We start from the raw sequence: 18,024 nt of genomic DNA, 5'->3' as shown, positions 1-18,024 counted from the left end.
CAGTTGTTTAAGTATTATGTTTTGTAGTCCGTCCGGTCCTGGTGCTTTCCTGTTCGGTAATTTTTTAACTATTGTCTTTATTTCGGAAACTGTGGCAGGGTCTATTCGTAAGTCTTTGTCCCTGTGGAGGTCAGTGAAGTTTTGAATTGTCTCGTGTACGTCTTGTTTCAGGTCTGCGTTTGACATATTGGCATTTTGTTTATGGATGTTCTCAAAGTTTTTTGCCAATATTTCCGCCTTGTCTGCTGGTGTCGTTGCGTAATTGTTGTCTGTTAATTTGAGTGGAGGTATGGATGTTGGTTTCTGCGTCAGTCTTTTTGCTGTCTGCCAGATTTTGTGTGGGTCAGTATTTAAGTTCTCGAGTCTTTTGGTCCAAGTGTTGTTTCGGTGGTCACGTATATCATTGGAAATAATTTTGGTCAGTCTGTTCACATGTTCCTTGAGTAGTCTGTCACCGGTACGCTGCCACAGTTTCTTTGTGTGATTTTTAAGTTGTATTTTCAATAAAATGTGTTCTGGCAAGTCGTTGTCTGGTGTTGTTCTTGAGTCTAGTGTCGGTATAGTCTGTTGTACGGCGTCTGTGATTGTCAGTGTAAGGTGTGTTACAGCCTCCTCAATGTCTGCGTTGGTATCGATTGGCATTGTGTGTCGTGTGTTGTCTGTGATGATGTCTCTGAAAATTGGCCAGTTGGCTCTGGTGTAATCTAAAAATTTGCGTTTGGGAGTCTGGTCGACGTCTAGTCTGTCTGAAATGGTCATGAAAACTGGATTATGGTCGGAGTTAAAAAGTGTTCTTGTTATGGGTTCGGATGTTACGTGTAGATTTTTTGTCAATGCCAAATCGATCGTGCTGTGATGGTGTGTCTGTACGGTGGCGTATCTGGTCGGCGTGTCAGGATAGTGTAGTTGTGCGTCTGTGGTGTTGTGTTCAGTCAGGTATTCGTAAAGTCTGTTTCCGTTCGCGTTGTTAAAGTTACAGTTCCAAGATGTATGTTGTGCGTTAAAGTCTCCTGCCATAAGTACAAATCTGTTCGAGTCCAGTAGTCTTTGTAAGTCCGCATGTTCTAGTCCGCTTGCCTGGGATGTAAATCGATATTATGGTTACTTTTTGACCTCTCTTGTATACATTAATAGCTGTTATTTCAGAACCGCCCGCTGTCAGGTTTGGCACTTGCTCGTGTCTGATGTTAGACTTGATCAAGATCGCAGTGCCTCCCCATCCGCGTGCTACCGTCTGTCTGTCGTTCCTGTAAACTTTGTAATTGTTGATATAGAGTCTGTCCGTAGGTTTTAAGTGTGTCTCGTTGATCAGTACTATGTCCAAATCGTATTTTGTTATCGTCTGTCTCAGTTCGTCCACGTTGTTTTTAAGTCCGTTAGAGTTAAAGTGCATTATGTGTAAGTCGCGCGTTTGGTTTATGGAGATGCTGTTAAAAAGTTAAGTATTGTTGTGTATTTTTCGTTATATGTCATGTTGGTGTTTAGTGATTTTGTCAGTTTGTAAAGCTCACTAAAAATTTGTTTTACCTGGGGATCTGCAAACAGCATCCTGATCTCGCCCATAGCAGCAAAAAGTCCCTCTGGTGTATTGAAATCTGGATCGGACTGGCTGCAGGCAGGCCGGGCTGGTGATTGTGATAGTTCATGCCGGATCTGTGATGATGATGATGCAGGCCGGATCGGTGATGTTGATGGTGTAGGCTCAGCCGGTAAAGGTGAGGACTGGATCATGTTTCGAAATGATGATCTTGGAACAGGGAGTTGAGGAAACGCTGATTTTGCATTTGGGCCAACATTGGTGTTATTTAATGCTGAAGAAAAACTCCTCGTCAGCTGCACTGGTGTTGGTGCTGGTCTGTATATTTGTCTTCTCCTGAGAGCATCACTTTCCTTTTTCTCCTTGTAGTTGAGAAGCGCACTGCACTTTGAGTAGTTTGCCGGGTGTTCGTTGCCACAGTTCACACACATCGGTGCCTCAGTTGGCAGTTTCTGGCACGCACCTGGTGCGTGCACATTAAGGCACTTTATACACCTGTACTTTAGGTCGCAGGTGTACGATGTATGGCCGAAGTTCAAGCATTTGTGGCACTGCAACGCTCTGTTCTGTGGTCTGTAGGTCTCCCAGGAGAAGATGTGTCCACCAATATTGGTTATCCGCTTCAGCTCCGCCATATCCTGGTCTTTGTCGACTAAAATTATGTATATTGGTAGTTTATGTTGACTACCGTCCGACTGTTTTCGTATTACTTGCACCACTTGTTTTATTTTAGCTCCTTTCTGTTGCAGTTCTTCGCGAACTTCTGCCTCAGTTATAGATGGATGGAGTCCCGTAATTGTTATTTTTTTTCCCAGATTTTGTTTCAAGGAGTAGGTGTAGAAAGGGTAATTGCATTCTCGCAATATGCTTTTTAATTGCTCGTGGTCAGTAATTGAATCGGTATAAAATTTGTGTAAATTATTTTTTAGGAACTGGTACCTGAAATTGATCTTCGTTGTATCCCGGATATAGCGGATGGTTTTCAACTCTATTTCAGCTTTTACAATGATAGGCGGAATTTTCTCTTGCTTCATGTCTATTTTCTTCGATGGTGCTGCCTGTACGCCTGAAGTGGATGGCTGTGACCCGACATCAATTTTCTCGACCTCCTTGTTTTTGGCTTTCTTCCGCCGTTTGACCTTCTTATATTCCTCAAGCTCCCTGTCCGTGTCCATGTCAGTCCGATCAGATAGTGCATTGTATTTGTTTTTCAGGGTCTCGCTTGTTAATACTTCCATTTTCATTATTTTTAATTTCTTCCCAGGCGCCTGCCTGGGAATATTCTTGTATTCTTCAATATGCACAGCACTGATTTTAATAAAGTTAATCTAAAGACTTAGAAAAATTTAAATTTAGAAAAATTCACTTGCTAATGTGGCTTATCCTCTAACCATTAGCAACACCAATCCGGTGTTTGGAAAGAGGAGTCAGCAGAAGGCACGTTCACCTTATAATTTTGACAAGATATTAAATATCTTGGGAGAATTACACCCGATTGCTTTTAGAAAAGCACGATTTTAAATCGATATCGGGTGAATTCCAGACTTTATACTTTACACAAAAATCTAATGACATTCACTGAAAAAACAAATGACTAGATCAATGATATAGTTAACAATGAAATTTCCACCGGCATAAGTAAAATCGAGCAGTACAATAATGCGCGAGCTAACAGAAAATGTGTTAAGCTCATTCTTATGAAGCAATTCTGCCTCATAGTATGCGTTGCCATTACAATGTCTTTATCAATAAAGATAGCATAGATAAATAAGTATGATTATAAATATGATAGGTAGTGATTTTATGAAAATTCTATTCATTTGCTGTACGATCAGGCGTAATTTACATATAAACAAACAAGGAAATATTATGAGCAGTACTAAAAGTCGGGAGCCAACAGCATTTGCATTAAGATCACATTTTCACATTTCACAAAAATATTCAATGGAAAAAGAAACTAAATATCGTAGTGAAACTCTACTATTAATGTATACTAAGAAACACTAACGCCAGCCTGTTATCAAGCAGTACGATATCAGATATTCACTTGAGACATTTTCAAGTGAAACATTCTCCGACGAATATATGTATTTTTGTATCTCAATTTTCGAGTCACGCAGAAAAACTCGGAACGTCAAGAGACAAATAAGTAAATATAATTATATTTATCAATGTATTTTAATTTATATATTTTTTTAATTTACAGGTCATCGAGAGCAATTAAATTCTGCAAGTGGTTTTATTGATGGATCATCTGTGTATGGAACAAATGAAGAAGTTAGCAGATTGAGAAAATACGACGGCGGTCTGGTGGACTTGAAAAGATGTACAAAGTAAGTAAAAATAGTAACAAATGGACAAATGATTTTTTAATTTAGCTTTAGTAATAGCTTTGAGTAAGTTAAATTAAAGAATACAGATTATTAGGCTTATTTCATTGACCTTATCTTACACATGGACTGCTAATCCTCATACATAGGCTATTATCGGTTAAATGTTTTATGTTAAATGGTACTATGAACCACTTTAAATTTAATCGAGTTATAGCATAAATTCAATTAAATAAAATGAATGATTAACATGATCGATTGTCCATTGTTTTTTCATATCGTGATATAAAATCGTGTTAGCCGATCTGATTGTGTAGCCTTAACTTTCTGCTCCAGATGATTCAATTGCTCATAACTGATCAAATGGCTTTCATTTTTTTAATGAGAAAAATCAATAAGGAAAATATTATGTAATAGATTTATTTAATAACGACTGAGAGTATGAAGTTAAATCGTGTAATAAAATAAATAAATTATTAGATTTGTTAATTGTATCATATGCAAAGATTAGGTGTATTATATTTAGTCTAATTAGATTCCTATTGGAAGACCATCATAATTCCTAATTCCTAATTCCTTATTAGAATATAATCCAGTATTTGTTCATTCTTTATGTGATATTATTATTAGATAGGATATTTGGAATTTAGTCGTGTTTCAAAATAACAAGCTCGATATCAAGCAATATGATACGTGAATATAATGTAAGTCTGTGATTGCAAGACAAAAGATCTGAGTACTACTGCAACTTATTTTAAATTTAGAAAAAATAAATCTTATCTTATATAAGAGTCTATTGATTTATACTGAAGTCGAAGTGTTCGATAATTTTCACTCATGTCTCAATTAGTGAGTTTGCAAAAGCAAAATAGTATTTGACGTTTTCTAAACCAACATTGTCCAAGAATATTAATGAGAATATGTCATTTTTGGAGAAGTTTATTTTAAATATACAATAATTGACTAAAATACAAAAAAATGTGAAAATTCCAAATACTGTCTTTTTTATTAACATGCTATTTTAAGGTCACTGTAATTAAATAACTAAAATACAAAAATTAAGAATTCTGTGAACATTTTATATATGTATTGCTTAATGAAGAGAGATTAAATTACAAACAAATTAAAATTTAATTTTTATAAGCAAGACCATTTTTATGCGAAAAAAGAGACTAAAATACAAAGCTTTTAGAATTTTCTGAAAATATCATTTAATATTATTTTTTTTACATTTTTTTCTTCTTGAAAGACAAAAGCTGATTTTATGTGAACAATTTTGTATAAAATACTTCTCAGAAAAAAAGTCTTCAAAATACTATAGTATTTTAATTTAAATTTACATTTTAAACCTACAATAATTGAATGGCTAAAATACAAAAAATTTTAAATGTTGTTAAAATTCCAAATACTGTCTTTTTTTAACAAGCTATTTGAGAGCTACCATAATTGAATAACTAAAATACAAAAAAAGAAAATTGGAAACATTTCATATATGTCTTGTTTCAATGTAAAAAAAGGAGTGACCAAATTACAAAAAAATTAGAATTTTGTGAAAATTTCATTAGCTATCATTTTTATTAACGATAGCGTATTAGAGCAGAAACAAATATTTTAGAATTTTTTAAAAATTTCATATAGTTTTACATTTTTTTTTATTGAAAGATATAATCTAATTCTACATAAGGGCAAAAAATATTAAAAAAATATAAATACTGCTATTTAATAATAACTAAATACAAATAATTTAGAATGTTGTAAATATTTCATATATTAATTGTTTTAGTGTGAAAAAAGAGTAACTAAATTACAAATAAATTAAAATTTTGTGAGAATTTTCACTAGGAATAAATTTTGGAGTCGTTTTTATTAACGATACCATTTTTACGCAAAATAGTGACTAAAATACAAATTTCTTAGAATATTCTGAAAATTTCATATAATGTCATTTTTTTATGTAAAGGGCAAAATAATATAGCAACAATTTAGTAAAAAAATACTTTCAGAAAAGAAGACTGAAGATTTTCTTAGTCATTTGTTGATATTTAAATTTGGCTTAAGACCTACTGCTCGCTCATTATTCGTATAAATTTAGGTTTAATGCTTATATTTACTACTTCATTAAATTTTCATCACCATGAAAAAGTGTTTCATCAAAATCGTCAAACAAATCAATCCCAATCCATCTATGCCAAAATCTAATCAAGGCATTCCCAACTGACAAAAAGTATTTAAATTTCCAAACTCTGTTCAAAATTTTGGCAAAAAAGTTAACAAATTCTGATGCTAATTAATAATTTTTGTTCTAATTAATTCTTTACAGATGTGACGACAAATCTCCAATTTCCGTACTAATTAAATCTTTGCTGAAGGAACACAACAGTTTGGCCTTTGAATTATCCAGATTGAACCAACATTGGAACGATGACGATTTATTTTTGGAATCAAGGAGAATTTTGATCGCTCAGATGCAACATATCACGTACAACGAATTTCTACCAACAATATTAGGAGAGGTAAAAGAAATATAACATATATTTTACTTAAAATATCTTTTACTTTAGATTATAGTCTTGTCACTATCAGATTTTTTCCTATTACAATTACTATAATAAGTTTTTCTAATTACCCATATCATTATCAATCAACATTAACATTATTACAATTCGTAATGAAAGAGAAAATGTATGAAATTACACATGCACGATTTATATTGCAATCATTAATGATATTATAATTTACCATCGATCATTAGTCAAGATTGATCGATCAAGTTCGTAATTCAATGTTGGCAGTAATTGCGATCTTGAACTTGAAAGAACAAAATTATAAATGAAATATTATTTTCATTAACACTTGTTTTAATAATTAGTGAATTTAAGTGATTGAATTCAAATTCATTATTACAGGAAGTGAATTATGTCTGTTTTTGTGATTGGCTTAAAAAGTTTTAAACAGTGTTTTATTCTTGTGTTTAATACTCAAGAACCTGCGAATTTTCCAAATAGATTCAAGAGTTTGGCAAAAAATCTCGAAATATTACATGCGGAAGGGCAACCATAATTTTATAAACCACTTCTCACAGGCCTATAATATTTTAAACAGTTCGATTTGACCATCAACTCTATCGCTATGCAAAGTTTCATCAAAATCCCAGAAGAAAAAAACTCGAGGTTCTCTTTGGGGAGCGTCCATTAATCACGTGATCGATTTTTTAAAGGATTTTTGGACCCCCTCCCCTTGGTGATATTCAAAATTAACCCCATTCCCAACCAAACATTACGTGTATTTTTAGTTACGAGAAAAAAATGGTAAAATTTTTGATTTTTTTAAAAATGTTTGGATTAAAAAAAAAACAAGTAAAAAATAAATACACGTGATATCTTACCATACCTCTAAGGGGGCTTCCATTTATCATGTGACCGATTTTTTAGAAATTTTTGGACCCCCTTTCCCCTTGGTGATACGTTGTGATGTTTAAAAATACAACACCTCTCCCCACCAACATCACGTGTATTTTTAGTTTGGAAAAAAAATTGTAAAATTTGTACATTTTTTTAAAAAAATGTTTGGATTTTTTAAAAAATCTTGTGAAAAATAAATATAAGTGATATCTCTCTAGACCCCTCCCTTCCCCACGTGATATTTCGTGATTTTTTGTCAGACCCCCCTCCCCCTAAAAATCTCACGTCATTAATGAACATCCCCTAAGGGGGAGAAAAAAAATGTAAAAATTTTACATTTGCACATTATATCTTACTATTCTCCGCCCTCCCCCAGAAGAGTTTTCGTGATTTTTTGTCAGAACACACCCTCTCCCCTTAATAGTATCACGTGATCAATGGACGCCCTTTGTGAGATACAACATGTTTGACCTGATTCTTAAAAAAATAATTAATATTTTATTTTTTTAAATTATAGTTGGCGGTGAGCAAACCAGAACTTCGTCTGCAACAATCAGGATACTACAATGGTTATTCCAGCAATAACAGGGCAGGAACTTTTAATGAGGTTGCTCTGGCAGCTTTGCCTATTTTTTCTACAATGATATCAGTTGCCTTGGTAAGTAGTAAAAATAAATAATCAAAAAAATTAAGAAACACTAATTAATTTAGTACATTCATAAACCCAATCATACAAAATTATTTAACATTTTATTTATGGGATATGCAAGATATTGCAGTGAGTCAATTGGTAAGGTTACACTTATTTGGTTAAAATGTTTTTATAAGTGCAGTAACTATTCAAAATGATTTATTCTAGGTATTTAAATTTGAGAAAGAACCACAAATTATAGTCATTTTTTTCCATTTATGATTTATTGGCTTTGTAAATTATAATCATTAATCTATTTTCTTTTTCAGAAAAATGAAGATTCCACCATAAAATCTCTCCTGGCAACTTCTGCCCAAGAAGCAACTCTTTTTGCAACTGACGACAGCAGTTCAGTAATGAATTATTTGTTGATACACAAAGCCAGGGATCATGGAATTCCATCGTACACCAATGCATTGAACTTATGTGGAAATAGAGTTCCACAAAATGCTACTTGGAATCAATTGGAATCGGCTGGACTTAAGAAGGATGTCATTGAGAATCTTAAGTTGGCATATGGGTAGGAAAAATTGACATAAATTAGTCGTTTTAGAAGACAAAAAAGAAATCGAAATCAATTTGGGGCATCACAAAAGTTATATTATAGTTTTTTTTATCAACATAAATTCAGAATGGGTAGACATCATAATTACTTCAATTGGCTAACTATTTAATTTTATCGATAACTCAATTTGGTGTAAATTTTTGTCAGACTAAATATTGCCATTCCTCAGCAACATACATTGACAATATATTACCAATTTATTGACCTTACAATTTTCAATTTTCAGAAACGTCGACGACATCGATTTGATTGTAGGAGCAATTTTGGAAACTCCAGTAGAAGGAGCTATTTTTGGTCCAACTCTATCATGTTTGTTAGATTTGCAGTTCCAGAAATCCAGAAACAGCGACAGGTAATAAATTAATAGAAACAATTGGAATATTTTCTTGGTTCTTAAAAAATTTACCATATTTTTGCTCTTCGAGTAAAGTATTTTTAAGTATGAACATATATGAATTCTGGTGAAAAATGGACCACCTTTTTTCTTTTCAAGTAAAGTATTTTTAAGTATGAACATTAGGGTGGTCCTTAAAATGGACATTTTCGAATTTCCTTGCTCCGAAAGGCTTAAATGGTTCCAAATTGATAAAAAACAATTCTCTTTAAGTTTAAGTTCTTAATATTGTCTTTTAGATAGTGCGCAATTCGATCAAACTTCGTATGGAAATAGCATGAAAAAAAATTTGAAAACTAAAAAAAAATTTTTTTAGGTATAACTTAGCGACAAATGAATAAAAAATGAAAATTCGTGTCATTTTTTATTGAAAATTGAAAAAAAAAATTAAATCTGCAAAAAAATTTCATGCTATTTTCATACAAAACTTTGATTGAATTGGGCTCTGTCTAAAAGACAATATTAAGAGCTAAAACTTTCAGAGAATTGATTTTTATCAATCTGAAAGCATTTAAGCCCATGGGAGCAATAAAATTCAAAAATGTTCATATTAAGGACCACCCTAAGTAACATATATCAATTCTGGTGAATAATAAGTAAGAATTAGTAAGTCTAGTAAATTCTAGCAGAATGTAACGTCAAATCATAATTTAAATCCGACATACAAAATTATTAATAATAAATATTAAAGATAAATATTATTTTTAAGCAATCATGATACAGAGATATATCAAAAGCTGTTTTACGCGAGCAAAAAAAAATAAAGTTGAAATACAAACTTAGATTTCATTCCATGGAGAGAAGTGATGAGTTCTATTACAATTGATTAGTGAAAATTCTGTTATTCATATATAAAATGCAGTTCTTCAGTCGTTTTAGAATTAATTCTATAACTGCATAAATTGATATCAAAAGTGGTTTTCGCATAACATGAAATGCTAGTATGTTATATAAGCAATTCAGTCTGTCTGTACTGCTTTACTTTTACTTTATATTGAATGTTAAGTAACATACAGGAAAATTGCCATTCTAAATGATGCTATCGATAAATCACAAAACAGATGGATTTTATCAAATTCACTATTACTTAGACTTGATGTATGGTAAATTTATAATGGCCTACGAGGTATTAGTTTAGTTGCATAAGTCGAAAAAGCCTCCAACTTCTTCATGTATACCATATGTTATTAAATTGAATATAATTGTTTTACCTTGTATTTTTATATAAAATTTATTTTTTCCTTAGATTCTGGTACGAAAATGATTTACCTCCATCTTCACTGACAAATGAGCAATTGCAAGCTATAAGAACTGTAACTTTAGCAGGACTTTTGTGTTCACAAGGAGAAAGAAAACAAAGGATTCAACCCAAAGCTTTCATCACAGAAGATCCCTACTTGTAAGTAAAAATACAAAAAATCTTAAGTTTTGAGTTATAAAGCATTTCCTAAAAAAGTACCTAAATTGATTGTAATAATACTATTTTGGTTTGGTCTAAATCTAAGTTGTCCAGTATTTTGGAAATTAAAATCAAATGATGTATAATCAATTTCCATTTATATTATATTATTATTTTTAAGGAATGCCGGTCTCCTATGCAACCAACTACCTCATTTACAATTGTCTGCCTGGATGGACGCCGACCACATGTCTTTAAGTGATATTCCTGAAGATTTGTTAATGGATGCCTTAGAAAAAGCCAAACAAGACATGATCAACAGAAGAAAACAAGAGTATGAAAACTGGGAACGAAGTAAGAAATTTTGCATTAATTAGGATATGTCACCAGTTCATCAGCTGAAGGAGTTTACATAATTTTCTATTACTTGTTTTAGTGGGTGGTCTGGATCCAAAATCACCAGCTGGTACAGCTGCAGCTTTCAGCAAAGCAAACAGACAAGCTTTGGCTTTGGCTAATTCTTCACACTTTTTGGAGTTTACTTCTAATGAAATTTTGAACTCCCTGAACAGGTAATATTATTTATGTCTATCGAAATTCCTCTGTATGAGATTACTGAAAGCAAAATTTCATCTTCATTGTTTAGCAGAATATTTCATCATCCAATAAACCTATAAGCTGATGCTTTTTGGCTTTAGGAAGGTTTCTCCAATCAAATTTTTCTCTTTCTTTGATTTCTGATGGTAGTTGATATTTATTACCACTATTTATTTTTTAGGAGGCGTAAACGCCAAATCTTCAACGACAACAATCTAGGCTTCAACAGTGCTTTTACACGAGAAGAATTCACCGACAGTTTGCAAAGTGTTGATGTTAGTTCACTTTTGGGTTCTGTAGCTCCCACATTGGAGACTGAATGTGAAGAATTTGGAACCACTTGTGATATTAGCACACCATTCAGGTACATAATAAAAATTTGTGTTTTTGTCTCAATGATGACACACATTGCATAGTAAACTAGTCATAGTCAACTTCCATGTTATGTGTATTTTAAATAAAATGCTATTATTTCAGAACATTCAGTGGTCACTGCAACAATTTGAGAAATCCAACACTTGGAAAAAGTTTGACAGTATTCTCTCGGTTACTGCCAGCTCAATATGAGGATGGTATGATATAAAAACATTCTCCTTTTATTGCATACGTTTAATAAATTCAAAATCAGAAGTACCAGACATAATAAACTGATTATCATTTGAATTTCTTCAATTTTCGTTGTCCTAAAAATACATACTTTTCAATTCGACAAAATAATTCATAGATTTACCACAAAATTTCGTTTCAAGGTTTATCCCAGCCTAAAATCACTGGAGAATCAGGTGCACCTTTACCATCACCTCGAGTAGTCTCAACATTGATCCATCCAGATATCTCAAATCTTCACACCAGATACTCAATGATGGTCATGCAATATGCTCAATTCTTAGATCATGATCTTACCATGACTCCCATCCACAAAGGTAAAAATTGACACAAAAATTTTTAAATTTCTGCATTCTAATAGTTCTACTTATATTGAATTCAGAAATATAATATTTCTATTGAGTTGGTACTATAATATATTCAACGTGTGTGTTTTATCATTTCAGGTTTCCACGAATCCGTACCAGATTGCAGACGTTGTGATTCACCTAGAACTGTGCATCCTGAATGCAATCCTTTCCCAGTTCCACCAGGAGATCATTATTATCCTGAAATCAATGTGACGAGTGGTGAAAGAATGTGTTTCCCATTCATGAGATCTTTACCTGGACAACAGCAACTAGGTATTAAGAATGAAATTACAAGGACAATGACAGACTGAAATTGATTTCAACATTTCAATGCCAAGTTTTTCTATTTTGTGATCTTCTATAAGTATTTTTTAATTCTTAAGGTCCTCGTCAGCAAGTCAATCAAAACACTCATTTCTTGGATGCATCTCAAGTTTATGGTGAAAATGTTTGTGTATTCCGTGATCTGAGAGGATATGGTGGTCGTATGAACTCTACAGCACATCCTAGAAGAGGCAAAGAACTTTTACCTAGGAGTCCAGTTCATCCTGAATGTAGAGCTGCTAGTGGATACTGTTTTATAGCAGGTAAAATAATTATCATAAACAAATGTTATATGGTATTCATCTTATGTATTATACTGTCAAAGTTTTTTTGTTCTTTTGAAGAATAGTTATAGATATGTAATTGATGACTTTATCCTTTTCCCCAGGTGATGGAAGAGCATCAGAACAGCCAGGTTTAACAGTGATCCACACAATATTCTTAAGAGAGCACAATCGCATAGCAGAAGGTCTTCGTCAAGTAAATCCACATTGGAGTGAAGATTTGATCTTCGAACATGCCAGAAGAATTTTGATTGCTCAAAACCAACATATCACATATAATGAATTGTTGCCTAGATTGTTGAGTTGGAACGCTGTTAATTTGTATGGACTTAAACTATTACCTCAAGGTAAGCAAAAGACAAAAAAATCATTCTTCGATTTTTCCCAATATTTATCTCCTACACAACTCAACTTATATATTATAATTATAATGATGGGATAATTAAGACTGCACTGTAGCCTCAATTGTTTACCAATTACCATTGGCGATTGGTCAATTGTAATTAGTTGGTTAATGTTATAATTTGTTTCTTTTCTGTTTCAGGTTATTATAAAGAATACAATCCATCTTGCAATCCAACAATCCTGACAGAGTTTGCCTCAGCCGCTTTCCGAATTGGCCATTCCTTATTAAGACCTCATTTGCCTAGATTGAGCCCAACACATCAACCTGTCGACCCACCAATATTGCTCAGGGATGGTTTCTTCAAAACAGACATGCTGATGCAGGTAAATATACAATTTTTGAATAAAAATGAGTTGTTCTATTATACCCTATATCTTATTTTCCTAGCCCTTCATGATTGACGAAATGGCCAGAGGTTTAGTGGCAACTCCCATGGAAGCCTTAGATCAATTCATCACTGGAGAAGTCACAAATCATTTGTTTGAAGATCGTAAAATACCATTTTCTGGAGTGGATTTAGTAGCTTTGAATTTGCAAAGAGGTAAGGGAATGATATTTGAAAAAATTAGTAATAGAAACAAAACTGTTGGGGCAATTCTACCGTAACAGAGCAGATAAAAGTCTATCTATTTGTCGTGCGATCAGGCGCATTTTACATATAAACAAGCAAGAAATTCCTTGCTAAAATCCTTCCTAAAATTCTGTTATCATAAGATTATTCTTTGCTTGTTTATATGTAAAATTCGCCTGATCGCACAGCATTTTCATAATTTAATACCTAAAAACAAGCATAAAAGAGCGTTGCCATGACAACGCTATTTTATGAGCTCTGTTACGACAGAATTGCCCCCTTAATTTGCTCGTCAGTAGAGTCCTTTTTTGTGTTTTTCGTGTCCTTAATTAATTTGCTCATCAGTATAGTCCTCTTGTATATATTCAAGTTCCTATTTAATTTGCTCATCAGTAGAATTCTTTTTTGTAACTTTCATGTTCTCATTTAATTTGCTTGTTAGTAGAGTCCTTTTTTGTATTTTTCATGTCCTTATTTAAATTGCTCGTCAGTAGAATCCTCTTTTGTAACTTTCATGTTTTCATTTAATTTGCTTGTTAGTAGAGTCCTTATTTTTATTTTTCTTGTTCTTATATAATACGCTCTTCAGTAGAGTCCTTTCCTGTATTTTTCATGTTCTTATATAAATTGCTTATCACTAGAATCCTTTTTTGTAACTTTCATGTTCTCATTTAATTTGCTTGTTAGTAAGGTCCTTTTTTGTAGTTCTCTTGTCCTTATTTAATATGCTCGTCAGTAGAGTCTTTTCTTGTATTTTTCATGTCCTTATTTAAATTGCTCGTCAGTAGAATCCTCTTTTGTAACTTTCATGTTCTCATTTAATTTGCTCGTCAGTAGAGTCCTTTTTTGAAAGTGGATTCTTGATGCTCATGTTAAATTTCAGGACGTGACCACGGAATTCCATCTTACAACAACTACAGAGCACTTTGCAATTTAAAGAAAGCCAGAACTTTTGAAGATTTGACCAGGGAGATCCCACCAGAAGTTATCACGAGGTAGGAAAAATATGTAGACAAAATTCTTTCAGTAACGTAGTGTAGAATCAAAATCTTTAAACTAACAAAATTTCTAATAGAAGTAATGAATGTGATTATATTTTATTTATTTCAGATTGAAGAGAATCTACGCCACAGTCGATGACATCGATCTATTCCCTGGTGGAATGTCAGAAAGACCATTGCAAGGAGGTCTTGTAGGACCTACATTTGCCTGCATTATTGCCATACAATTTAGACAATTGAGAAAATGCGACAGATTTTGGTGAGTTAAAAATACCATCAACCATCAGAATATTTCGTCCACATTTAATTGAAATTTCAATTTTTTGTTAGCCAAAGGTATTTTTGAATAAGAGATTTTTTACATTTTTAGGTACGAAAACGAAGATCCAGTTGTAAGATTTAGTGAAGCTCAATTGGCAGAAATTAGGAAAACGACATTATCAAAGATTCTTTGTGAGAACATGGATGTTCCTGGCGATATGCAAAGGGCTGCTTTTGATTTACCCAGCAACTTCTTGTAAGTAAATAATTCCACAGCCATGATTTTTTCTTGAAAAACTTTGCACATTGCTATTATTATCATCAACCCTAAAAATTCACCCATCGATCTAGTAATCTTCAAAAAAAAGTTTACGAAATTTTCAAGAAGCAAACGTTCACCTTATATATAAAAATGGAGCTCTCGATAAAATGATCCGCTAAAACTCGAAAACGGCTCTAAACCGATTTGGCCAGTCTTAGTCTTGCAAAATTTGTGCCAATCCAGAGATTGTCGGAAAGGTGAGATATTATTTCAAAATCGCGTAAAACCTTAACATTTTTAATTTAAACATTTTTGTAGAAGCGTAATTTGAATAAAACAATGGACGGTGGTAGTAGCTAATACGTCAAATGTCCAATAGTTTTTACAGATGATGTTCAATTACGTTTAATAGGATGTATTACGCGAATATTATTTAATTATGATTAAATTGTAGTAAATAGTTTTGTTCGTAGTTATATTTATACACAAAAACGTTATTACACGGATCGCAAGTGTTATTAGAAACTCAAATATCAACTTTTTTGAAATGTTAATATGAAAATGCAGTTTTGGCGTTGTAGCACTTTTTTTTGCAAATCATATTTTTCTCAAACACGGTGCTCTGAAAGATCTCATTTGTATAATTATACACTCATTAACAACAATATTTGAAAGTAGAGGGAAAAAGATGTAGAACCAGCTATAACCTTGATTCTATGACTTTGCTATCGGTAGATAAACGGTAATCTTTGAAAATCCATAATAAAAGTATTTTCTTGTTGGTAGTTTTTTAGCATTAGTTAAAAATGTAATTATTTTGTAAAATACCTTTAAAATTAAAATAAGACATTAAACCTGTTTGCCACCTGGCCGTTTCAAGACACCCATCTATAGGGTGAAAAGGTATAGATAACAAATTTTTGAAAGACATCAAAAAAGCACATTTCTACAATGATGAAGTAGTTGGCGTGATATAATTGTTATGGTGATCACAATATAGTTATATTTGCTCTAGATATTCTCTAGAATTCGTTATATTTTCTCTAGAAATTGTTTAGAATATACCTTACTTAGCAAAACAACGGTTACCGGGTCAGCTAGTTATGAAATATTTTTAAGACAATAATTTTTCATACATAATAATCTAATGTTTTGATTTTTTAAATTGCAGAAAACCCTCGTGTACCATGCAATTCAATGCAACAAATCAACTTGGCATTTTGGCGAGACAACGTTGGCCACAGCTGCCAAATTGCTGGAAGAACAATTGGTTTGGGAGAATCAGCATTCCCGTCGCCTGTACATCATGTGTTTGTTCCAACGAAGGGGTAAGTTAAAAAAAAAAAAAAAAACATATTTATTTAACCCTATATAATACCAATTATCCTTTACCCCTAGGCTCAATGTGCTTCCCTCCGAATCACCGACTGCGCCCAATTGGCGAGAGAATGGAGCCGCGAACAAATCCTGGCCGATGACGTTGCAGTGCCCAATGCGGTTTAGTTTTGGCTTCAACGCCTAGCAGAAATAACAATTTCCAACCAGGAAGGAGTCAGAATAATTTGAGACAGGTGCAGATACCTGGACTGGTTCCACCAGCTCCAAGACATCCGAGAAACCAGAGACAATTCGCACCGATCAACTTCAAGGATTCAAGTTGCCTGATTTGTCACCATTTATAGGATAATTGATAATAGATGGATAGAAGTCAAATGGATGAGGTGATAATTAAATTTTAAAAAAGTACCAAGTTAACTTTTATCAATTGAGTGGTATTAGAAACTGTTTTTTTTTTTGTTTTTTCTGACAAAAACGTGATCAGTTTTATAACTATTGGGAGTGGCCAACTTTCTACCCTCAAAAGCTATGTCTTTAGTGTTCGATCCAGAGTTTTCCACATAAAAACTAACTTCCAAGTGGCACAAATGACAAATAAACAATGTTATCATAAGTACAACCTTCTGGGTGTCACTTTGACAACATGTGTGAAGGCGAACTAAAATTAGTTCTGATATTGGTGCCATTTGGAGGTTTGGTTTTTAAGCGTAAAAACACGTAAAGATAGATTTGCTATTTTAGCTATTTTATCCCGAAAATTGACAATTCTCTTCTGTCAAAATCTATGTCTTTGGTGTTCGATTCAGCGTTTCACATAAAAACTAACCTCCAAATGGCGCAAATGACAAATAACAATGTTATCATAAGTGCGACTTTCTGTTTTCACTTCGATAACACATGTATGAAGGCAAACTAAAATTAATTTTCTGACGTTGGTGCATTTGAAGGTTAGCTTTTATGTGTAAAACGAGTAAAGACATAGCTGTAACTATTTATCCCTAAAATTGGCCCCTAGATATGGACATATTTCAGGAAAATTCAACTTTAATCAAATGAGTAGTATTAAGAAACTATGGTCTTTGCTATTTCTGACGAATTTTCTATCTATGTCTTTGCTGTTCGATCGAGCATTTTCTACCTAAAAACTAACCTCCAAATGTAACAAATATCAAATAACAATGTTATCATAAATGCGACTTTCTGTTGTCACTTGATAGCACATGCCTGAAGTCGAAACTAAAATTAATTTTCTGACGTTGGTGCCATTTGGAGGTTAGGTTTCATGTGTAAAACGCGTAAGGACATAGATTTAACTATTTTTTACCGCAAATTGACCCCTAAATATTCGAGTCTCAAAGATTTAAGTTAAAGAAAGTAAAAGAAAATATGTTAGAAACCCGTTAAGACGATTATTGCCGATATAATTTCCCGCTTAAAACGTTGTTTTAAATATTTTATACCAAAAATTGGTCCATAAATATTTGAGCTTCAAAGTTTAAAGTTGTGTTAAAGTAAAAATGATACCGTAGAACCCGTTAAGACGATCGTGTTTAATATAATTTCTGGCTAATACGCTTTTGCCGGTCTTTTGCAGTGCATTTTGAAAACATAGATTTAACTATTTTATACTGAAAATTGGCCCCTAACTATTTGAGTCTCAAAGATTTAGATTTAAGTTGAGTAAAAAAAAAGGATACTGTATAATCC

The 18,024-nt window shown here is 32.7% G+C and overlaps 1 protein-coding gene across 1 annotated transcript in view; it reads left to right on the top strand.

Moving 5' to 3' along the window:
• Positions 1–16,661, top strand: part of LOC113386612 — a 33,325-nt gene extending 16,664 nt beyond the window's left edge. Inside the window, 23 exon segments of the mRNA XM_026624381.1 lie at positions 3,744–3,870; positions 6,188–6,380; positions 7,786–7,926; positions 8,229–8,479; positions 8,745–8,876; positions 10,165–10,317; positions 10,499–10,671; positions 10,754–10,889; positions 11,096–11,278; positions 11,392–11,486; positions 11,664–11,837; positions 11,967–12,143; positions 12,254–12,457; positions 12,583–12,825; positions 13,023–13,207; positions 13,272–13,425; positions 14,339–14,450; positions 14,566–14,715; positions 14,827–14,973; positions 16,152–16,273; positions 16,276–16,307; positions 16,378–16,456; positions 16,459–16,661. Coding sequence (XP_026480166.1) covers positions 3,744–3,870; positions 6,188–6,380; positions 7,786–7,926; positions 8,229–8,479; positions 8,745–8,876; positions 10,165–10,317; positions 10,499–10,671; positions 10,754–10,889; positions 11,096–11,278; positions 11,392–11,486; positions 11,664–11,837; positions 11,967–12,143; positions 12,254–12,457; positions 12,583–12,825; positions 13,023–13,207; positions 13,272–13,425; positions 14,339–14,450; positions 14,566–14,715; positions 14,827–14,973; positions 16,152–16,273; positions 16,276–16,307; positions 16,378–16,456; positions 16,459–16,661 — 3,566 coding nt within the window.
• The last annotated feature ends 1,363 nt before the right edge of the window (positions 16,662–18,024 follow it).

This window comes from Ctenocephalides felis, unplaced genomic scaffold (assembly GCF_003426905.1).
Source record: "Ctenocephalides felis isolate EL2017-DRISC unplaced genomic scaffold, ASM342690v1 CF-g0.4_SCAFFOLD_03571, whole genome shotgun sequence".
Taxonomy (NCBI): Eukaryota; Metazoa; Arthropoda; class Insecta; order Siphonaptera; family Pulicidae; genus Ctenocephalides; species Ctenocephalides felis.
The sequence above is the reverse complement of the archived record's forward strand: the minus strand, read 5'-3'. Positions and strand labels throughout refer to the sequence as shown.